Consider the following 17861-nt stretch of genomic DNA (forward strand, 5'->3'; position numbering starts at 1 on the left):
AAAAATAAAAAAGCTATGGCTCTCAGACTACGGAGACACTAAAACATCATCTTTTTTTGGTTAAAAAAATGTGATTATTGTGTAAAATTTAAATAAATAAAAAGTATAGATATTAGGTATTGACACGTCCGTAACGATCTGCTATATAAAAATGTCACATGACCTAACCCTTCAGGTGAACGCTGTAAAAATAAATAAAAACTGTGCTAAAACAACCAATTTTTTGCTCACCTTGCCCCATAAAGTGAAATAATGATTTAAAAAAATCATATGTACCCAAATATGGTACCAATAAAAATGTCAACTCTTCCTGCAAAAAACGAGCCCCTGCACCAGACGATCGGCAGAAAAATAAAAAAAATGGCGTTCAGTAAATGGAGACAAAAACTTTTTTTTCAAAAACGCTTTATTATGTAAAACTGAAACAAACAAAGCAGACATATTTGATATCATTGTGTCCGTAACTACTTGGTCTATAAAAATAGCACATGATCTACTCTGTCAGATGAATGTAAAAAATAAAAACAGTGCCAAAACAGCCATTTTTTGCTTACCTTGTTCCACAAAAATTTTTATATAGCGCAATTAAAAATTATATGTACCCCAAAATAGTACCAATAAAACTGGCACCTTATCCCCCTAGCTTCCAAAATGGGGTCACTTTTTGGGAGTTTCTACTGTAAGGGTGCATCAAGGGGTCTTCAAATGGGACATGGCATCTAAAAACCAGTTCACGTAAATCTGCCTTTCAAAAACCATATGGCGTTCCTTTTCTTCTGCGCCCTGCCGTGTGCCCATACAGCAGTTTACAACCACATGTGTGGCGTTTCTGTAAACCGCAGAATCAGGGTAATAAATATTGAGTTTTGTTTGGCTGTTAAAAGAATAGATTAAAATGGAAAATCTGCCAAAAAAGTGAAATTTAAAAATTTCATCTCCATTTTCCTTTAATTCTTGTGGAACACCTAAAGGGTTAACAAAGTTTGTAAAATCAGTTTTGAATAACTTGAGGGGTGGTTTCTACAATGGGGTCATTTATGGGGGGGGGGGGTTTCCACTATGTAAGCCCCACAAAGTGACTTAAGAACTGAACTGGTCCTTAAAAAGTGGGTTTTGGAAATTTTCTTAAAAATTTTAAGAATTTCTTCTAAAATGTTAAGCCTTCTAACGTCCTAAAAAAATTAAAATGACATTTCCAAAATGATGCCAACATAAAGTAGACATACGGGGAATGTTGAGTAATACATTTTTTTATGAGGTATCACTTTGTTTTAAAAGAAGAGAAATAAAAATGTTGAAAATTTCGAACATTTTTGGTAAATATTTGCATTATTTTATAAATAAAGGCGAAATATATCGACTCAAATTTACCACTGTCATGAAGTACAATGTGTCACGAGAAAACAATCTCAGAATGGCTTGGATAAGTAAAAGCGTTATTACCACATAAAGTGACACATGTCAGATTTGCAAAATTAGGCTCTGTCAGGAAAGGGGAAAATGGCCCGGATGTGAAGGGGTTAAGAAGCATTTACACTATCGGAGGAGCAGCAGATTGTCGGGAAGGAAGCGTTCCTTCCGAGAGTAGGCTGCTGGCTCAGTATTTACATGCAGCGATCTCCTCCACGGTAGGAGGACAAGCAGTCGCTATTGACGTCCTCATACAGAATCATCGTTTCTGGGCAGCAGATCGCGGTTTATAGACGGCCCAGAAGCGATGATCGGTCGTCCCTGCACGAACGACAGTTTCGGCTGCACCTTTACAACGGGCAGGAAGGAGCGTTTGCGGACACGGTCGTTCCCGATAATCTGCCCGGTTATTGCACCGTCTAATCCACCTATGCAGAATTCTCCAGAAACACGCGCAGTAATTTTATTGCACCAGGAGGTATATGGCGGCACATGACCCCACATCCCGTCAGCTGTGCCCTCGCCCTCCATTATGGAGGAACCCCACACAGTACGTTCCTAAGCCAGTATTCAGACATGGGCTGTGTGGTCTACACAAGCCCTGGCCCCCAGATAACGCAGCCGCCGGCCCTGCACAGCCTCCTCCATGACAGGCTACAAGAGTGGCAGCTGACTTCACGCTCAGCACTGTGCTGGGGAGAGTCACGTCCTAGGGCACTGCGTCACCAGCAAGACCTTCACCCTGCCAGCCATTACTGTGAGAGGGGTGACCGCCCCCAGCACAGCCGCCACAGTGTGGGTGACTGCAGCGGGCTGTGGTGTTTGGGGAAGTGACTGTACACACGTACAGACAGCCTGCCTGTTGTGTGTTCGCCCAGCGCTCAGCACAACTCCACCCCAGCCACCATCTTCCCTCAGCGGCTGGGCTCTATGTGAGCGTGTGAGAGAGAGACGCCGCCTTTCATTGGCCGCTGGGCAGGTTGAGCTTTGCATCGAAGGCTGCGATTGGCTGCGCAGTGGGCAGAGCGCTGTGTTGAAGGTCGCGATTGGCCGGGGTGGGGGCAGGCTTGTGACTGAGAATCCCTCCCTCTCCTCCCCTCCCCCTCAGCTGTGTGACTGTGTCTCTGGCGGTGTCAATGGCTCCTCCTGCCGCGGACAGACGGGGCTTACGGGAGGGGATCTTTTCGGGGCTCCAGACACCGGAGTGACGGGGAGGGGGTTTGTGGACAGCGAGGAGGAGCCGACGAAGAAAGCAGCAGCAGCGGCGGCTGGACTGTGAAGCAACCGCAGGTCGCGCACTCTCACTCGGCAACCGAACACAGGGGCGAGCCCAGCTCTGCGAGCAGCCAGGAGCCCGGCCCTCCTCCCCCCGACAGTCAGCAAATGAACTCGGTCAGAGCAGCGAACAGGAGACCCAGGCGAGTGTCGAGGCCGCGCCCGGTGCAGCCGGAGAGAAACAACGCCGGGGAGCGGGGTAAGAGACGGGGGCGGCGGGTGGAGGAGGACGAGGAGGGGGGAGGGGGTGGATTACTGACTCCTTCCCAGGCCGCTCCGTGAGGCAGGGGCCTACTCCCTCAGCAGCCTCGGGGGGCGCTGCCAGGAAAGTGCGTGGCTTGTGCTGGGCCTCAGGCCGCGCTTTGTCTGCTGCAGACCACAAACCGCAGAGTAACGAGCGTGTTCCCCGGGCTGGAGGAGAGGAAGGCCGGCCACCGAGCTGCCAGCCCCACGTACAAAGAGCAGCCCCCTCCCCTGGCACGGCACACAATGACCACACACTGCCAGCTCTACCTGCCCCTGTGTAGGTGACATCAGGACAATGACCGCCGTATCCGCCACCATAATCGCCTGCGGTTACGCAAAATTAAAGCGCCAACCTTCGCCGACATAATATATTTATATATATATATATATTTTTTTTGTCGTCTACGACGTCCGACCGAGACCGCCGTTGCTGCGTCTGCGTGACCTGTGAAATGGTTAGGACCACGTATGTCCGTGTTTTTTTTTTTTTTGCGTCTCGCGACACGGATCCGAGGCAGACGACGGTCACGTGTAATATTTCCGCTTAAGGGTGCATTGTTTCCCGGCACAATGGCCCGAGAAGGTGGTCGGATCTTGGGTCATTCAGAACCAACGTCGGATAGATAAAAAAAAAATATCTAAAGATCAGTTGGACGCCCCTTCGGAGTTTTCTCCGTGATGTTCACGGCGGCGGCTGCCAGTTTCCCGTGATAGAGATCTGGATTTTGGGTGGTCTAAACCATTGCGTGATGTAGAATCGGCACGTGGACAGGTGAACGGTGAGGTCACATCAGGACGTGCGTCAAGTCTTTGTGGAAGCTTTGGCTGAAACTTGGTTCCCTTAGTGTCTCTAGTGGCATTTTTTTCTCTTTAAATATTTTGGCAGTAGACGTCTGTCAGCGAGAGGTTGCTGATATCACGGGGTGACTATCGCACATAGGCAGCCATCACATCAAGCATCATGTAGCTAATTAGCATTTACTAATGAGGGCAGAGCCCTGTGTCGGGTACATGGCAGGTAGTGTCGGGGGAACAATGGCCCCCAGTTACATGGCAGGTTATGGGGAGCAGATTGTATGCCGGAAGTAAGGATGGGATTCCTTTGTGCTGTGGAGTGTATAAGGCGGCATAGTTAGGCTTAATGTGATATTAATTTATTATGGTCGGTATTTATTTATTTAAGGGCATGTATGCGTTTTATATGCAATTTCCTTTATATGGGATTTTTTCTGTTTTCATTGTCATTTTCACCCATTTAAAGTGAAATATAATGGTAATCGGGACATCATAATTGGTGCACATTTAACAAACCTCGTATCATAGTCAGTCTGTCAGATAGCGGCCCTGAAGAGCATAGGTTATACATGGCGGTAGTCTTAAAGGGATCTCTAAGCAAATTAAGGATTCTCTCCTCCGGGGCTTCTCTACTAGGTGGAAATGAGTAATGTTTGGTATTTAAAGTGGATGTCGGAGAGTTTAAAAAATGACCATAGTTGATAAACTGGAAATGTGTAATGTATGTGTGTATATATACATTTTATTTTTTACGCACTTGTATAGCTCTGACATATTCCACAGCTCTTTACACACTGCCCCAATGGGGCTCACAATCTAAGGTCCCTATCAGTATATCTTTGGTGTGTGGGAGGAAACACGGGGAGAACATACAAACTCCATGCAGATGTTGTCCTTGGTCAGATTCGAACCCAGGACCCCAGCGCTGCAAGGCACCAGTGCTGACCACTGAGCCACCGTGTGTGTGTGTATGTATGTGTATATGTATATATATATATATATATATATATCTATCTATATCTCTATCTTCATTTACTTTGCTGCAGTGATGATGTGCCGTGCCTCCATGTGACAGCCAATCATTGGCCTCAGTGATCTTCTGCCTTATGAGCATCACCACTGAGGACAGCGATTGGTTGCAGTGGTCTGCGGGATGTCACCGCTGCAGGCAAAACATTACATCGTGGGTGCAGCCTGACGGAGAGGCTAGAGCAGCAGGACCCAAAGGGGCCCCCGGAAGGAGAGTTTGTTGATTTAAACGTTCTCCTTGCAGATTGACCCTTAAAAAAAAAAAAATAATAATACAACTAGGACAGTCCCTTAAAGGAAATGAGTCACCAAAAATTTTGTCTGCCACTTAAAACCAGATAGTAACTAACAAGTATTCTTTTTTTTTTTTTCTAATCATTTTTTTAAAATTCTGTCTGAACATGATTATGGGGGCGGCCATCTTGCCTGAGCTGTTCTTAAAGGGGTTATTAGAGTTATATCTATACATGTTACTTTGTCTTATAACAGTATAAAAAAAATAAATAAAAAAAAATTAGTAATTTACTTACATAATTTATTCTGCATTGTTTGTGAACGGCCGATGCGGGTCACGTGGCCCCTGACATCATCCACCAGGCTCCGGCGGTGACAGCTCGTGTACAGGCTTCTCCCGGCTCTGTATACGAAACGTCAGAGCCTTGTGTGCCCGCTGCCGCGGCTCCTGTGAGGTATCGCGCATGCGCGGTCCTTATCAGTGCCGGCAGCGGGGCAGAGAGATTCAGTGGTGTGCCCGCTCCCTCCCTGTGCTCCACTTCAGTATTCTTCTCCTTATTCATGCAAAGCAGTGCCAGGGTCGGTAAGTGTGTGCCCAGATTATTGTTGGGTGGCCTGAACCTATACTTGGGCTGCCTCACACCACCATGCTGAAGCCATGCTCAGTGACCCCGAAAAAAATAACATCTCCCATAAATAAAATGGTAGAATTGTGTTATTCTGTTTTCCACCCCACATAAACCTTTTTTTAAGTGTTTCAGTACACTGGCCCAGATTTATTTATTAATAGCTTAGATACAGATATAGCTTAGATACAGATATAGATTAGATAGATGTAGGTCTCATATACATATATCTGTGTATCTGCAATGTGACAGGAAGATCTGCAGATGTGAGCTAGGAGATGATCATGTGACTGTTTTTTATGCAAAGTGCTGAGCAGGGGGCGGGGAAGGTCAGATTGTTCACGCCCACAAATATTCATGAGGGAGAGCTCAGGCATTGTTGTTACACGCCCCCACAGCTTTGCTGCAGCATGTAAACAAAGCAATAATAACAGAACCATGCAAAGGTGTAAGTATGGGTTTTCTCTTAAGAAATCAAGCTTAACTAATGTATATGTATGTCCTGATGAGTTTTATAAGGTGTTTGTTTATTTTTTATTATTCCTCTGATAACCCTTTTAACAGCATTTAGAAAGAATTGTGAAAATTGCTTTATGGGCCCCACGAGCGATAGAAACAATGGTCAGGAGAGGACCTCAGTGACTTCTATGAGAGAGTTTTCTGGGCATACTCTGTGACCTGCGCAGAGGTCATTGTACAAGGAGGGAATAGATAAAGCTCTGATAGTCACCTATTGTGAATGGAGGATCCTGTCTTATCTGTACACAGAGGTGGTATCCTTACAGACAGGGTTAGAATAACATAAGCAGGTAACTGCAGTACAGACCAGGAAGTGGCGCCTATTATTAGGTTTAGCGGTCAGTGCAAAAACTGCAGGAATTAGTTTTTTGTTTTATATATAGATATTGACCTGGAAAATTTAAAAATAACGTCAACAAAAATAATTTTAAAAATATCGTAAACATAAAAACGTGATTTCAACAATAGGTCATTTTCTGATGATGCATTTCCTTTAAAGAGGGCCACCCAGGCCAAGGGCGTGAGCTACTTCTTGCTGCAGTGTATGTGTATACAGGTTGCCGCAGTGTCCGACACACTCGTGTGCCTAAATATAGTGTGTGTTTGTACGTGTAATGGAAATGTTTCAGTGCTACATGCAGCGGCCTCACAGGAATGGGACTTGCATATCTTGACCTAAGGCCTCATGCACACAACAGTTAATAATGGCCGTGTGACTGCCGTCTAAGTAACGGCCATTTTTACCACCAATGAAAGTCTGAGGCTATTCACATGGCCGTTCTTTTAATGGCCAGTGAATAGCGTCCGCCAAAAAATAGTACATTGAAATCAATGGGACCATTTTAAAACGTCTGACAGGAGTGCACCCGTCTAACGGCCGTTAAAAACGGGTACACTTTATATGGCCATTTAGGGTTTAAAAGAAAACCCTCAACGCACTGCAGCAGTCTCTTCTCTCTTCATTGAGCAGGACCTGCGATATGCGTGGTGACGTAACCACGTGGGAGCGCTCAGTGACGTCATCGCGCACATCGCAGGTCTTTCGGCAGGTCCTGTTCAGTGAAGAGAGAAGAGACGGCTGCAGCGCGAGCAAGTGGATAAGATAAGGGTTTAATTATTTAAGATGGGGCCCTACACTGGGGGCATTATTAAAGCTGGGGACATTAAAAACATTATTTCTATACTATGGGGGATATTATTTAAGATGGGGGCATTATTTAAGCTGGGGCGGTAAAAAAAACACTACATTATGGGGGACATTATTTTAGCTGGGGGCCTACCATCCTGTAGCTGTTCTCAGAAGGGTGGTAGAAATAACTGCCAATCAAATTCATAAATTTTTTTTTTTATGTCCATTTTTAACGGACATGAAAAACAGAGACACGGCCAGAAAATGGATGCACACGCTGATGCAACATGGCCATGAAAAACTGACAGCCTGCGCATGTAGCGTAAGAGTAGACCTCACTTCCGTCCCACCGCGTTGTATACGGTGTGGCCCGACCCAGCAGGGATCAGTATACATGGGATATACTGTCAGTACACATCCATTTCAGGCAGACAGGTTGTGAGTGATAAGCTACTGCCCTCCGTGTCTTCGCAGTAAGTGACGCCTGCCTGTAAGGCCGTGTTCAGATGTGACAGAACTCTACAGTACCAATGTGGATGGAAATTGCAGAACCTCATCCACACGTGGCATGCTAATTCTTGTGCTGAAATCTCGTGGATTTTCACCAAATTCTACCCTTTTCATGTAGAGGGTGAAATCCACAGCACAATCTGCATGTTTTTTGATTCAAAATTGTTGCAGTCGAAGCCGCAGCAGAAAAACTGGACCGAGGAAGCAGCAGATAGGCTGGAGACCAATGCTTTGAGCTTGAAGGAACCAGGTCTAGGTCGGTGCATTCTGACTTCTGTAGAAAGTAAATAATATATGAAAGGGGTCTTCTGAGATGGATTCACTATGTTCTCTGACCAGCGTTGATCTCGTTGTTTCCCGCTGCTGGTTCCTTTAGAGATCATTGTCACGGCAGTGTGAGGTCCTTCAGACATGAGGTCCTCACTCCACCCCTCCAATAAATATGGATCCTGAATAGAGATGAGCGAACTTCTGTTTTAAGTTCGGCGTCTAAAGTTCGGCTTCCGGTTAGCGGAGGATCCCGATATGGATTCCGAATTCCGTTGTGGTCCGTGGTAGCAGAATCAATAATGGTCATTATTGATTCCGCTACCACGGACCACAACGGAATTCGGAATCCATATCGGGATCCTCCGCTAACCGGAAGCCGAACTTAAAACAGAAGTTCGCTCATCTCTAATCCTGAAGCAGGGACCCCAGATCTCTTTAAAGTCAGAATTCCTTTATTTCCTTAGGGTATTTGGAAATAGGCTTCCTATGCCGGACCACACCTATGGGCCTTGGTGATATGGAATCGTCCGATTTGATGTAACCGTAGTGACATTTTTCCTTTTATAATTTTTCCCTAGAAGCCATCGGGCGATATTTATCAAAGCTGATGTAAAGGAAAACTGGTTTAGCTTCCCATAGCAACCAATCAGATTCTACCTTTTATTTTTCAGAGCTTCTTTGGAAAATGAAAGGTGCAATCTGATTGGTTGCTATGGTGAACGCAGCCAATTTTCCTTTAAACCAGTTTTGATAAATCTCCCCCATTGAGATATTGTAGGGCCGCACTTTAAAGGGGGATCAGAAAAATATGGCTGCTTTCACCTGTCCACGGGCTGTGCGTGGTATTGCAGCTGAGACCTATTCACAAAAGGGGTGTCCGAGTTTGGGCATAAATTGTCTGGGACAGAATTGAGATAAAATAATAAAAGCATGACTTACCTAATCAGATATCATAGCATGACGGTCTGTATCTAAGGGTACTTTCACACTAGCGTTAGAGGAATCGGTTGCTGGAACTGCCTGTCGGACCCAGAAATCCCTGTGCAAACGGATAGCATTTGTTTCCGGATGTGGATCCGTCTCTCCAGTGTTACCTGGAAAAATTGATCCGGTATTTATTTATTTTCACATTTTTAAAGGTCTGCGCATGCAATACCACTTCTGTTTTTCCAGAACACCTGGTACCGGATCCAGCATTAAAGGTTTTTTTGTCGTGGGAAAAATCGTTATGTAGCTGACTGACATTAGCGATGTGCTACTGTCAGCAGTACATAACAGTATGCTTAACTGCCTGCCGTCATTCTCTTAAACAGACTTTTATAATATGCTAATGAAGCCTCTAGGTGCTATGAGGGCGTTGCTGCAGCACCTAGAGGCTTGGTCTACTCGCCTTTTGGCACGTGCACTTGATTGACGTCCTTCTCCGCATCGTCCTCATAATCCTGCGCCGTGACATTTAGTATTCGGCGCAGTGAGTGAAGGACGCTCGGCTGGCTTTTGACGTAATAGCCGGCAGCAGCCGAGCATCCTTCACTCACTGCGCCTGCGCCGAATACTAAATGTCACGGCGCAGGATTATGAGGACGATGCGGAGAAGGACGTCAATCAAGTGCACGTGGGCGTGCCAAAAGGCACAGCTCGGGGGGGGGGGGGGGGGGGGTCTGTCTCCTGCCTGCTGCAGCTGGGGGGGGGGGGGGCATTCTTCTGCCTGCTGCAGCTGGGGGGGGGGGCATTCTTCTGCCTGCTGCAGCTGGGGGGGGGGGGGGCATTCTTCTGCCTGCTGCAGCTTGGGGGGGGGGGGCTCTCTCCTGCCTGCTGCACCACGGGGGGGGGGGGGCTCTCTCCTGCCTGCTGCACCACGGGGGGGGGGCTCTCTCCTGCCTGCTGCACCACGGGGGGGGGGGGGGCTCTCTCCTGCCTGCTGCCCCACGGGGGGGGGGGGGGCTCTCTCCTGCCTGCTGCACCACGGGGGGGGGCTCTCTCCTGCCTGCTGCACCACGGAGGGGGGGGGGCTCTCTCCTGCCTGCTGCACCACGGAGGGGGGGGGGCTCTCTCCTGCCTGCTGCACCACGGAGGGGGGGGGGCTCTCTCCTGCCTGCTGCACCACGGGGGGGGGGGGGCTCTCTCCTGCCTGCTGCACCACGGGGGGGGGGGGGGGGGCTCTCTCCTGCCTGCTGCACCACGGGGGGGGGGGCTCTCTCCTGCCTGCTGCACCACGGGGGGGGGGGGGCTCTCTCCTGCCTGCTGCACCACGGGGGGGGGGGGGGCTCTCTCCTGCCTGCTGCACCACGGGGGGGGGGGGGGCTCTCTCCTGCCTGCTGCACCACGGGGGGGGGGGGCTCTCTCCTGCCTGCTGCACCACGGGGGGGGGGGGCTCTCTCCTGCCTGCTGCACCACGGGGGGGGGGGCTCTCTCTCCTGCCTGCTGCACCACGGGGGGGGGGGGGGGCGGGCTGTCTCCTGCCTGCTGCAGCTCGGGGGGGGCGGGGGAGTGCCCTGCCTGCTGGCAGCTCGGGGGGGGGGGGGGGGGGGGTGTCCTGCCTGCTGAAGCTGGTCTCAGTTGAAGGATGGAGCTGAGCATGTGTTACCAAGTGAGCTGGACAGAGAAAGGACCTATTTGTTCACCTGTCTCCCCTTTTGAATTCAAGTTTTTTTTATAATTATATCAAACAAAACTGGACATGAACATGCTCCGTTTCCTGTCCTTGTCACCACAGATGACAGATGCACTTTGAGGCGATTTTGTGCAAAATGAAATCTTGTTTAAATCAATGGACGCCGCTGTGATGTCCGTTCAGTTTCTCTTTGGTCTTGTGGAAATGGAAATTTCTTTTTTTTTTTGGTGCGAACAGCGGCTTGCTGTGTATGAACACTACTGATTATCTATTGTGTTGGAATATTTCACATTATAATAAAATTACTGTGTCCCATTTGCATAGTGTTTACCTGCCAACATGCTTTAGATGACGGCTAGTTCCATGTGACCCGGTGACTGCTTGCATCATCCTAAAGTGCTGATCTCCTGACTGTCTCTTCCTATGGAAATTCTTCACTGGTAAATCCAGCTTATTGATGCAAATATAAGCGACTCAGGCCTGGCTAGTCTGCATATAATGAGAGAACAGCTACAGTAGTGTCTCTGTTCTTAAAGGGATTGTCACACAGCAAACACTTTTCCCTCCCATCCACAGGATAGGGGATAAGGGTCTTATCAGCTTCCGCCAATTACAAGAACTCTGTGTGGAGGTCACACATGTGCACTGCTGCTCCATTCACCTCTATGGGACTGCAGTAATAGCTCAGCACTGTTCTTGGCTATCTCTGGCAGTCCCATTAGGTTGAATAGATGTATATGTCCTGGGACGGCCCCTTTAACCACTTCCTGACCGCCCATTGACTATAAACGTCCTTGGGCGATCTCTGAATGGGACGTTCTGGAACGTCCATGCAGAGATGGCAGATGCACGCTAATCCTGCAGCTGCAGAGCGGGGGCCCACTGTCAGTGACAGCAGGGCACCCCAGGGAGAAGGCAGGGACCGTTCCTGTATGTCCCTGCCTTCTAGATCCTGTATACACAGTGTTCAACAAGCACTGTGTATACAGATCAGGAAGCGCTATGCTACGTCATGTGACGGCCGAGAGAGTGCAGGAGCTGTCAGGTCTTCCATACATCACATGAAGTTAAATATCCCCCAGAGGTCTTGTTTGACCTTATGGGAGACACAAAGTGTAATTTAAAAAATAAAAAAGTGTTTTATAAAAATTAAGTTTCACATTATAAAAAAAAAATAATTCCCCCCCAAATCCGTTGCTTAAAAAATAAATAAAATAGACAAATTTGGTGTCACCGCATTCACAACGACCGGCTCTATAATATCATATGATCTACCCCATCAGGTAAACGCCGTAAAAAAAAAAAAAAATAAATTGCTCAAAAACTGTTTTTTGGTGAGCTCACCTCACCTTCAATGTACCCCAAAATGGTAGCAATAAAACGTCGCCTCATCCCGCAAAAATGAGCACCCACACAAGACCATAGCCAGAAAAATAAAAAAATATGGCTCTATGAAAACAGACATGATTTTTTTTTTCTAAGCAACCAGAAAGCCAAATGTACCCCAAAATAGTGCCAATAAAAACTACAGCTTGTCTTGTACAAAATAAGACCTAACGCAGTTCATTCAACAAAAAATAAAAAAGTTATTGCTTTTAAAAACCATGACAGAAAATTCCATGTTGGGCTACTTTCACACCTGCGTTAGGTGCGGATCCGTCTGGTATCTGCACAGACGGATCCGCACCTATAATGCAAACGCTTAGATCCGTTCAGAACGGATCCGTTTGCATTACCATGAACAAAAAAAAAAATAATTTTTTTTTGTTCATGATAATGCAAACGGATCCGTTTTGACTTTACATTGAAAGTCAATGGGGGCGGATCCGTTTGAAAATTGAGCCATATTGTGTCAAATTCAAACGGATCCGTCCCCTTTGACTTACATTGTAAGTCTGGACGGATCCGTTTGCCTCCGCACGGCCAGGCGGACACCCGAACGCTGCAAGCAGCGTTCAGGGGTCCACCTGCTGAGCGGAGGACAAACGGTGCCAAACTGATGCATTCTGAGCGGATCCGCCTCCACTCAGAATGCATTAGGGCTGGACGGATCCGTTCAGGGCCGCTTGTGAGAGCCTTCAAACTGACCTCACAAGCGGAGCCCCGAACGCTAGTGTGAAAGTAGCCTAAGAAAATCCAAATGCTGCTCCTTCCCTTCTGAGCCCTGGAGTGTCCCCAAATAAAAGTTTACGGCCACAATTGGGGTGTTATTTATTGTATTCAGGAGAAGGTGGGTAGCAAAATGGGGTTGGGAATATTTCCCTTTTATCTTTTGTGAAAAAGAAACTTTGGGCCTAAAGCACCATTTTCTTGTAAAAAAAAAAGAGAGTATTAAAAATTCCTAGGGTGTTATAGTTTACAAAATGTGGTCACTTTTTGGGGGTATTCACTGTGGGGTTACCTCAGGGTCTCTTCAAATGCAACATGGTGCCCAAAGACCATTCCAACCAAATCTGCCCTCCAAAAACCATATGGCGCTCCTTGTATACGACCACATATGGGGTGTTTCTGCAAACTGCAGAATCAAAGTAGTAATTATTGAGGTTTGTTTTGTTAACCCTTTATGTGTTACAGGAAAAAATGGATTAAAATGGAAAATCTGCAACAAAAGTGACATTTTGAAATTTCACCCCGATTTTGCTTTAATTCTACTGGAATACCTAAAGGGTTAACAACATTTCTAAAACCAGTTTTGAATAGTTTGAGGAGTGTCATTTCTAAAATGGGGCCATTTATGGGTTGGTTCTATTATGTAAGCCCCACAAAGTGACTTCAGACCTGAACTGTTCCTTAAAAAAGTGGGTTTTGGAAATTTTCTTAAACATTTTAAGAATTGCTTCTAAAATTCTAAGCCTTCTAACATCCTAAAAAAATAAAATGACTTTTACAAAATGATGCCAACATAAAGTAGACATACGGGGAATGTTAAGTAATAAATATTTTATGAGGAATCACTTTCTGTTATAAAAGCAGAGAAATATAAATTTTTAAAATTGCAAATGTAAAATTTTTTGGGGTAAATTTGGGATTATTTTCATAAATAAAGGTGAAATACAGTAAAGACCAAAAGTTTGGACACCTTCTCATTCAAAGAGTTTTCTTTATTTTCATGACTATGAAAATTGTAGATTCACACTGAAGGCATCAAAACTATGAATTAACACATGTGAAATTATATACATAACAAACAAGTGTGAAACAACTGAAAATATGTCATATTCTAGGTTCTTCAAAGTAGCCACCTTTTGCTTTGATTACTGCTTTGCACACTCTTGGCATTCTCTTGATGAGCTTCAAGAGGTAGTCCCCTGAAATGGTCTTCACTTCACAGGTGTGCCCTGTCAGGTTTAATAAGTGGGATTTCTTGCCTTATAAATGGGGTTGGGACCATCAGTTGCGTTGAGGAGAAGTCAGGTGGATACACAGCTGATAGTCCTACTGAATAGACTGTTAGCTGCTTTTTTCTTGCCATAATACAAATTCTAACAGTCTATTCAGTAGGACTATCAGCTGTGTATCCACCTGACTTCTCCTCAACGCAACTGATGGTCCCAACCCCATTTATAAGGCAAGAAATCCCACTTATTAAACCTGACAGGGCACACCTGTGAAGTGAAGACCATTTCAGGGGACTACCTCTTGAAGCTCATCAAGAGAATGCCAAGAGTGTGCAAAGCAGTAATCAAAGCAAAAGGTGGCTACTTTGAAGAACCTAGAATGACATATTTTCAGTTGTTTCACACTTGTTTGTTATGTATATAATTCCACTTGTGTTAATTCATAGTTTTGATGCCTTCATAGTCATGAAAATAAAGAAAACTCTTTGAATGAGAAGGTGTGTCCAAACTTTTGGTCTGTACTGTATATTGACTCAAATTTATGACTGTCATGAAGTACAATGTGTCATGAGAAAAAAAAATCTCAGAATGGCCTGGATAAGTAAAAGTGTTCCACAATTATTACCACATAAAGTGACACATCAGATTTGCAAAATTAGGCTCCGTCAGGAAGGGGGCAAATGGCCCGGTCTGGAAGTGGTTAAAGGGGTTGTGCACCATTAAATATTGTAATGTAATATAACTTTTGTATTTTTGTTCTGTTATTAAGTGCTTCAGTTGTGAGAGATTCTCTTTACTTCATTATAATGGCGCCCCCTGGGGTTTAATCTGTATAGTAATATGCTTGTCCACCTACTACGGTGGTCGTACATGCTCACTTCCATCCATCAACACTCACCAGCTATATCTGCTGTTACAAGCTGTGACAGTTACAGGGAGAGCGCTGCAGCAGAAAGGGCATGCTCCCCCTGAGCTGCCAGTCTGAAGAGAGTGTCGCCGAGCAATGACCGGGGAGATCTCTGGTTCCAAGCGAGTGACAGCGCTGGTTGTAGTTTTGTAGAGTGTTTAATTTTTTTACTTCAATATTGGGATAATCCTTTTAAATATATATTTTTTTTCATTTTTAATTTACATTTTTCCCCTCAGATCATGTTTTCCTTAGTATTACAGATGAGAGAATTGATAGTACATTATGAATTCCACAGTTCTCGGTGATGATCTGTAGGGTACTTAAAGATTGGAGTTGAGAAATACCGGTCTAGGTGACCTATTTATTATAATCTCCGCTCTGATAACTATGCAGTGTTATTTACTGGCTTATCGTGGTCATCGCCTGGAGAGGACATCTGGTATTACATGCAGTCTTCCTTCTGGTTCTAGGTACGCCCCACTTGGGCCACGCTTCTTGTTTAGTGATGGGTCAGCCATTCTCTAGTTTCACGATGTGGTCTTCAGTTTTGAGAACTGCCCAAGGACTGTATCTGGCCTCATGTCAGCCTCCGACAAGAAATAGACATTGTACTGTAAATGCTTAAAAGCTGTCAGGGAGAAGGAGAGACACTGGCGTCTACTCCTCCTTGCTCTGAATGTTGAAAATACCGGGGGCCACAGCGGGCGAACGGAGCGGCGCCCAGGAATAATAGTAAGTGCACTTAGATCCCTGGGCGCCGCTCTATGCAGCCTGCTACTTGGTTCATTTTCTTTGGACTAGGGATCGACCGATATTGATTTTTTTAGGACCGATAATTTATGAACTTTCAGGCCGATAATTTATACCGATATTCTGTGAAATTTCATTTTTTAAAAAAAAAAATCCTACACACATCTGCTGAAAATGAATTTTTTTATTGTTAATGTGTCGTTTTTTTTTTTTTTTGTAAATCTTTTTTTATTTATACTTAATATTTTGGTGTTTATTTTTTACTAACGTTTAACCCCCTTAGGGACTAGAACCCTTGTCCTATTCACCCTGATAGATCTCTATCAGGGTGAATAGGACCTCACACTGTCCCTCCTGCTCTGTGCTTTGTGCACACAGCAGCAAGGAGATTACTATGGCAGCCAGGGCTTCAGTAGCGTCCTGGCTGCCATGGTAACTGATCGGAGCCCCAGGCTTACACTGCTGGGGCTCCGATCGGAGGAGGAGGGGAGAGGGGACCCTGTGGCCACTGCCACCAATGATTAAAACTGGGGGTGGGGGGCGCACTGCGCCACCAATGTTTTTAATACTGGGGTGGGGGGCGCACTGCGCCACCAATGATTTTAATACTGGGGTGGGGGGCGCACTGCGCCACCAATGATTAATACTGGGGGGCCACACTGCGCCACCAATGAACCTAAATCTCTCATTAATTCATATACAGGAGGCGGGAGCTGGCTGCAGAATCACATAGCTGGCTCCCGACCTCTGAGCGGTAGCTGCGATCCGCAGCACCTAAGGGGTTAACGACCGCAGATCGCAGCTACCGCTCATAGAGGTCGGGAGCCGGCTATGTGATTCTGCAGCCAGCTCCCGCCTCCTGTTCAATTTGAATGAATGAGTAAGACAACATCATTGGTGGCGCAGTGGCCACAGCCCCTCCCCTCCTCTTGTCTTCTCTCCTCTCACTGGCGGCAGCAGCATCACAGGGGGAGGAGACACTGCTTCCTTCTCCCCTGTGCTGCTGAGGGAACACGGAGAGCGCTGAGCAGCGCGATCTGTGTTCCCCATAAGTTATCGGAATATCGGCAAAATAGATGCTGATACCAATAACTGTCAAAATCCTGAATATCGGCCGATAATATCGGTAAAACTGATAATCGGTCGATCCCTACTTTGGACCCATGAAAGGTCCTCTAACTCATTTATACAAGTGTCGGCAGCGGTATCACAGACCCGACACCTGGTCTCAATAACAGGGCAGGCGATCCGCGGCAATTAACCGCTGAGATGTGGCACCTGAGAGATTAATTGCCGTGTATCGCATGCCCTGTTATTGAGGCCGGGTCTGTGATACCGCTGCCTATACTTGTATTAATATGTTTTACATTCATTGGTGGCGCAGTGGCCACAGCTCCTCCCCTCCTCCTCCCCGCTATCTCCCTATTGGTGGTAGTGGCACCGCGTCACAGTGGGGAGGGAGGGATCACCTCCTTCTCCACTGTGCTAGTGAAGAGAACGTGGCGCGTGCCATGTTTAACTGATACTAGGCTGCGCAGCAGCGCCGCGGTCCAGTCACAAATGGCTACAAGACTAAAAAGTCTTGTCGCCATCTGCAAATTTTAGGGCGCATTGGCCGCCGTTTTGGTCGCCATCTGGAGCTCTGCACATATGTACACCCTAATCATCCATTTTATGGCCCCAACGCATAATACATCAAATGGAGAAAGCTAGCAAAAAGTTTCCTACTGTTTTGTGTCTATAGCTCCTGTTCAGACCTGTGTCCATGGTAACAGACTACAATCAAACCCTTCGTAGTCTGATGCTGCAGTCATACTTTACTTGCTAACTACTACTGAGGATGGGAGTATGACTGCAGGGTCTGTTTGTAGTCTGTTACCATAGAAACAGGTCTGTGTAGAAGCTGTAGGCACAGCGATGCCGCAATCTTAAAGGGGTTGTCCCATTACTGCTAGAGTCCACTCTGCTTCATGGAGGAGGGACCCCACCTACTATGACGTCCATATGTCTTATTAGGCACTGGACAGAGGGATAAGTTCAACAGACAACCATTTTGTAAAACTGTTTCAAAATCGACTTCATTCTTTGGATCAATAAGAAATAAAAGCACATTGGGGGCACATCGCTAGGACATTGTCTGAGATGGGAATACCCCTTTAAGGTGTGGGCTAGACAGTGACTACTGGGCTACATTGTTCTAGACTGT

General features: G+C 46.3%; 1 protein-coding gene across 2 annotated transcripts in view; it reads left to right on the top strand.

Annotated features, from left to right (window-relative positions):
- Positions 1–2499: 2499 nt before the first annotated feature.
- Positions 2500–17861, top strand: part of FBXO11 (F-box protein 11) — a 101041-nt gene continuing 85679 nt past the window's right edge. For both annotated transcript variants that reach the window (XR_005778523.1, XM_040430305.1), the window contains exon 1: positions 2500–2884. Coding sequence is in view for 1 of the 2 variants with exons in the window: in XM_040430305.1 (XP_040286239.1) it covers positions 2794–2884 (91 nt within the window). In the remaining variant the exon portion in view is untranslated. The remainder of the gene's footprint in view (positions 2885–17861) is intronic.

Source organism: Bufo bufo, chromosome 4, assembly GCF_905171765.1.
Source record: "Bufo bufo chromosome 4, aBufBuf1.1, whole genome shotgun sequence".
Taxonomy (NCBI): Eukaryota; Metazoa; Chordata; class Amphibia; order Anura; family Bufonidae; genus Bufo; species Bufo bufo.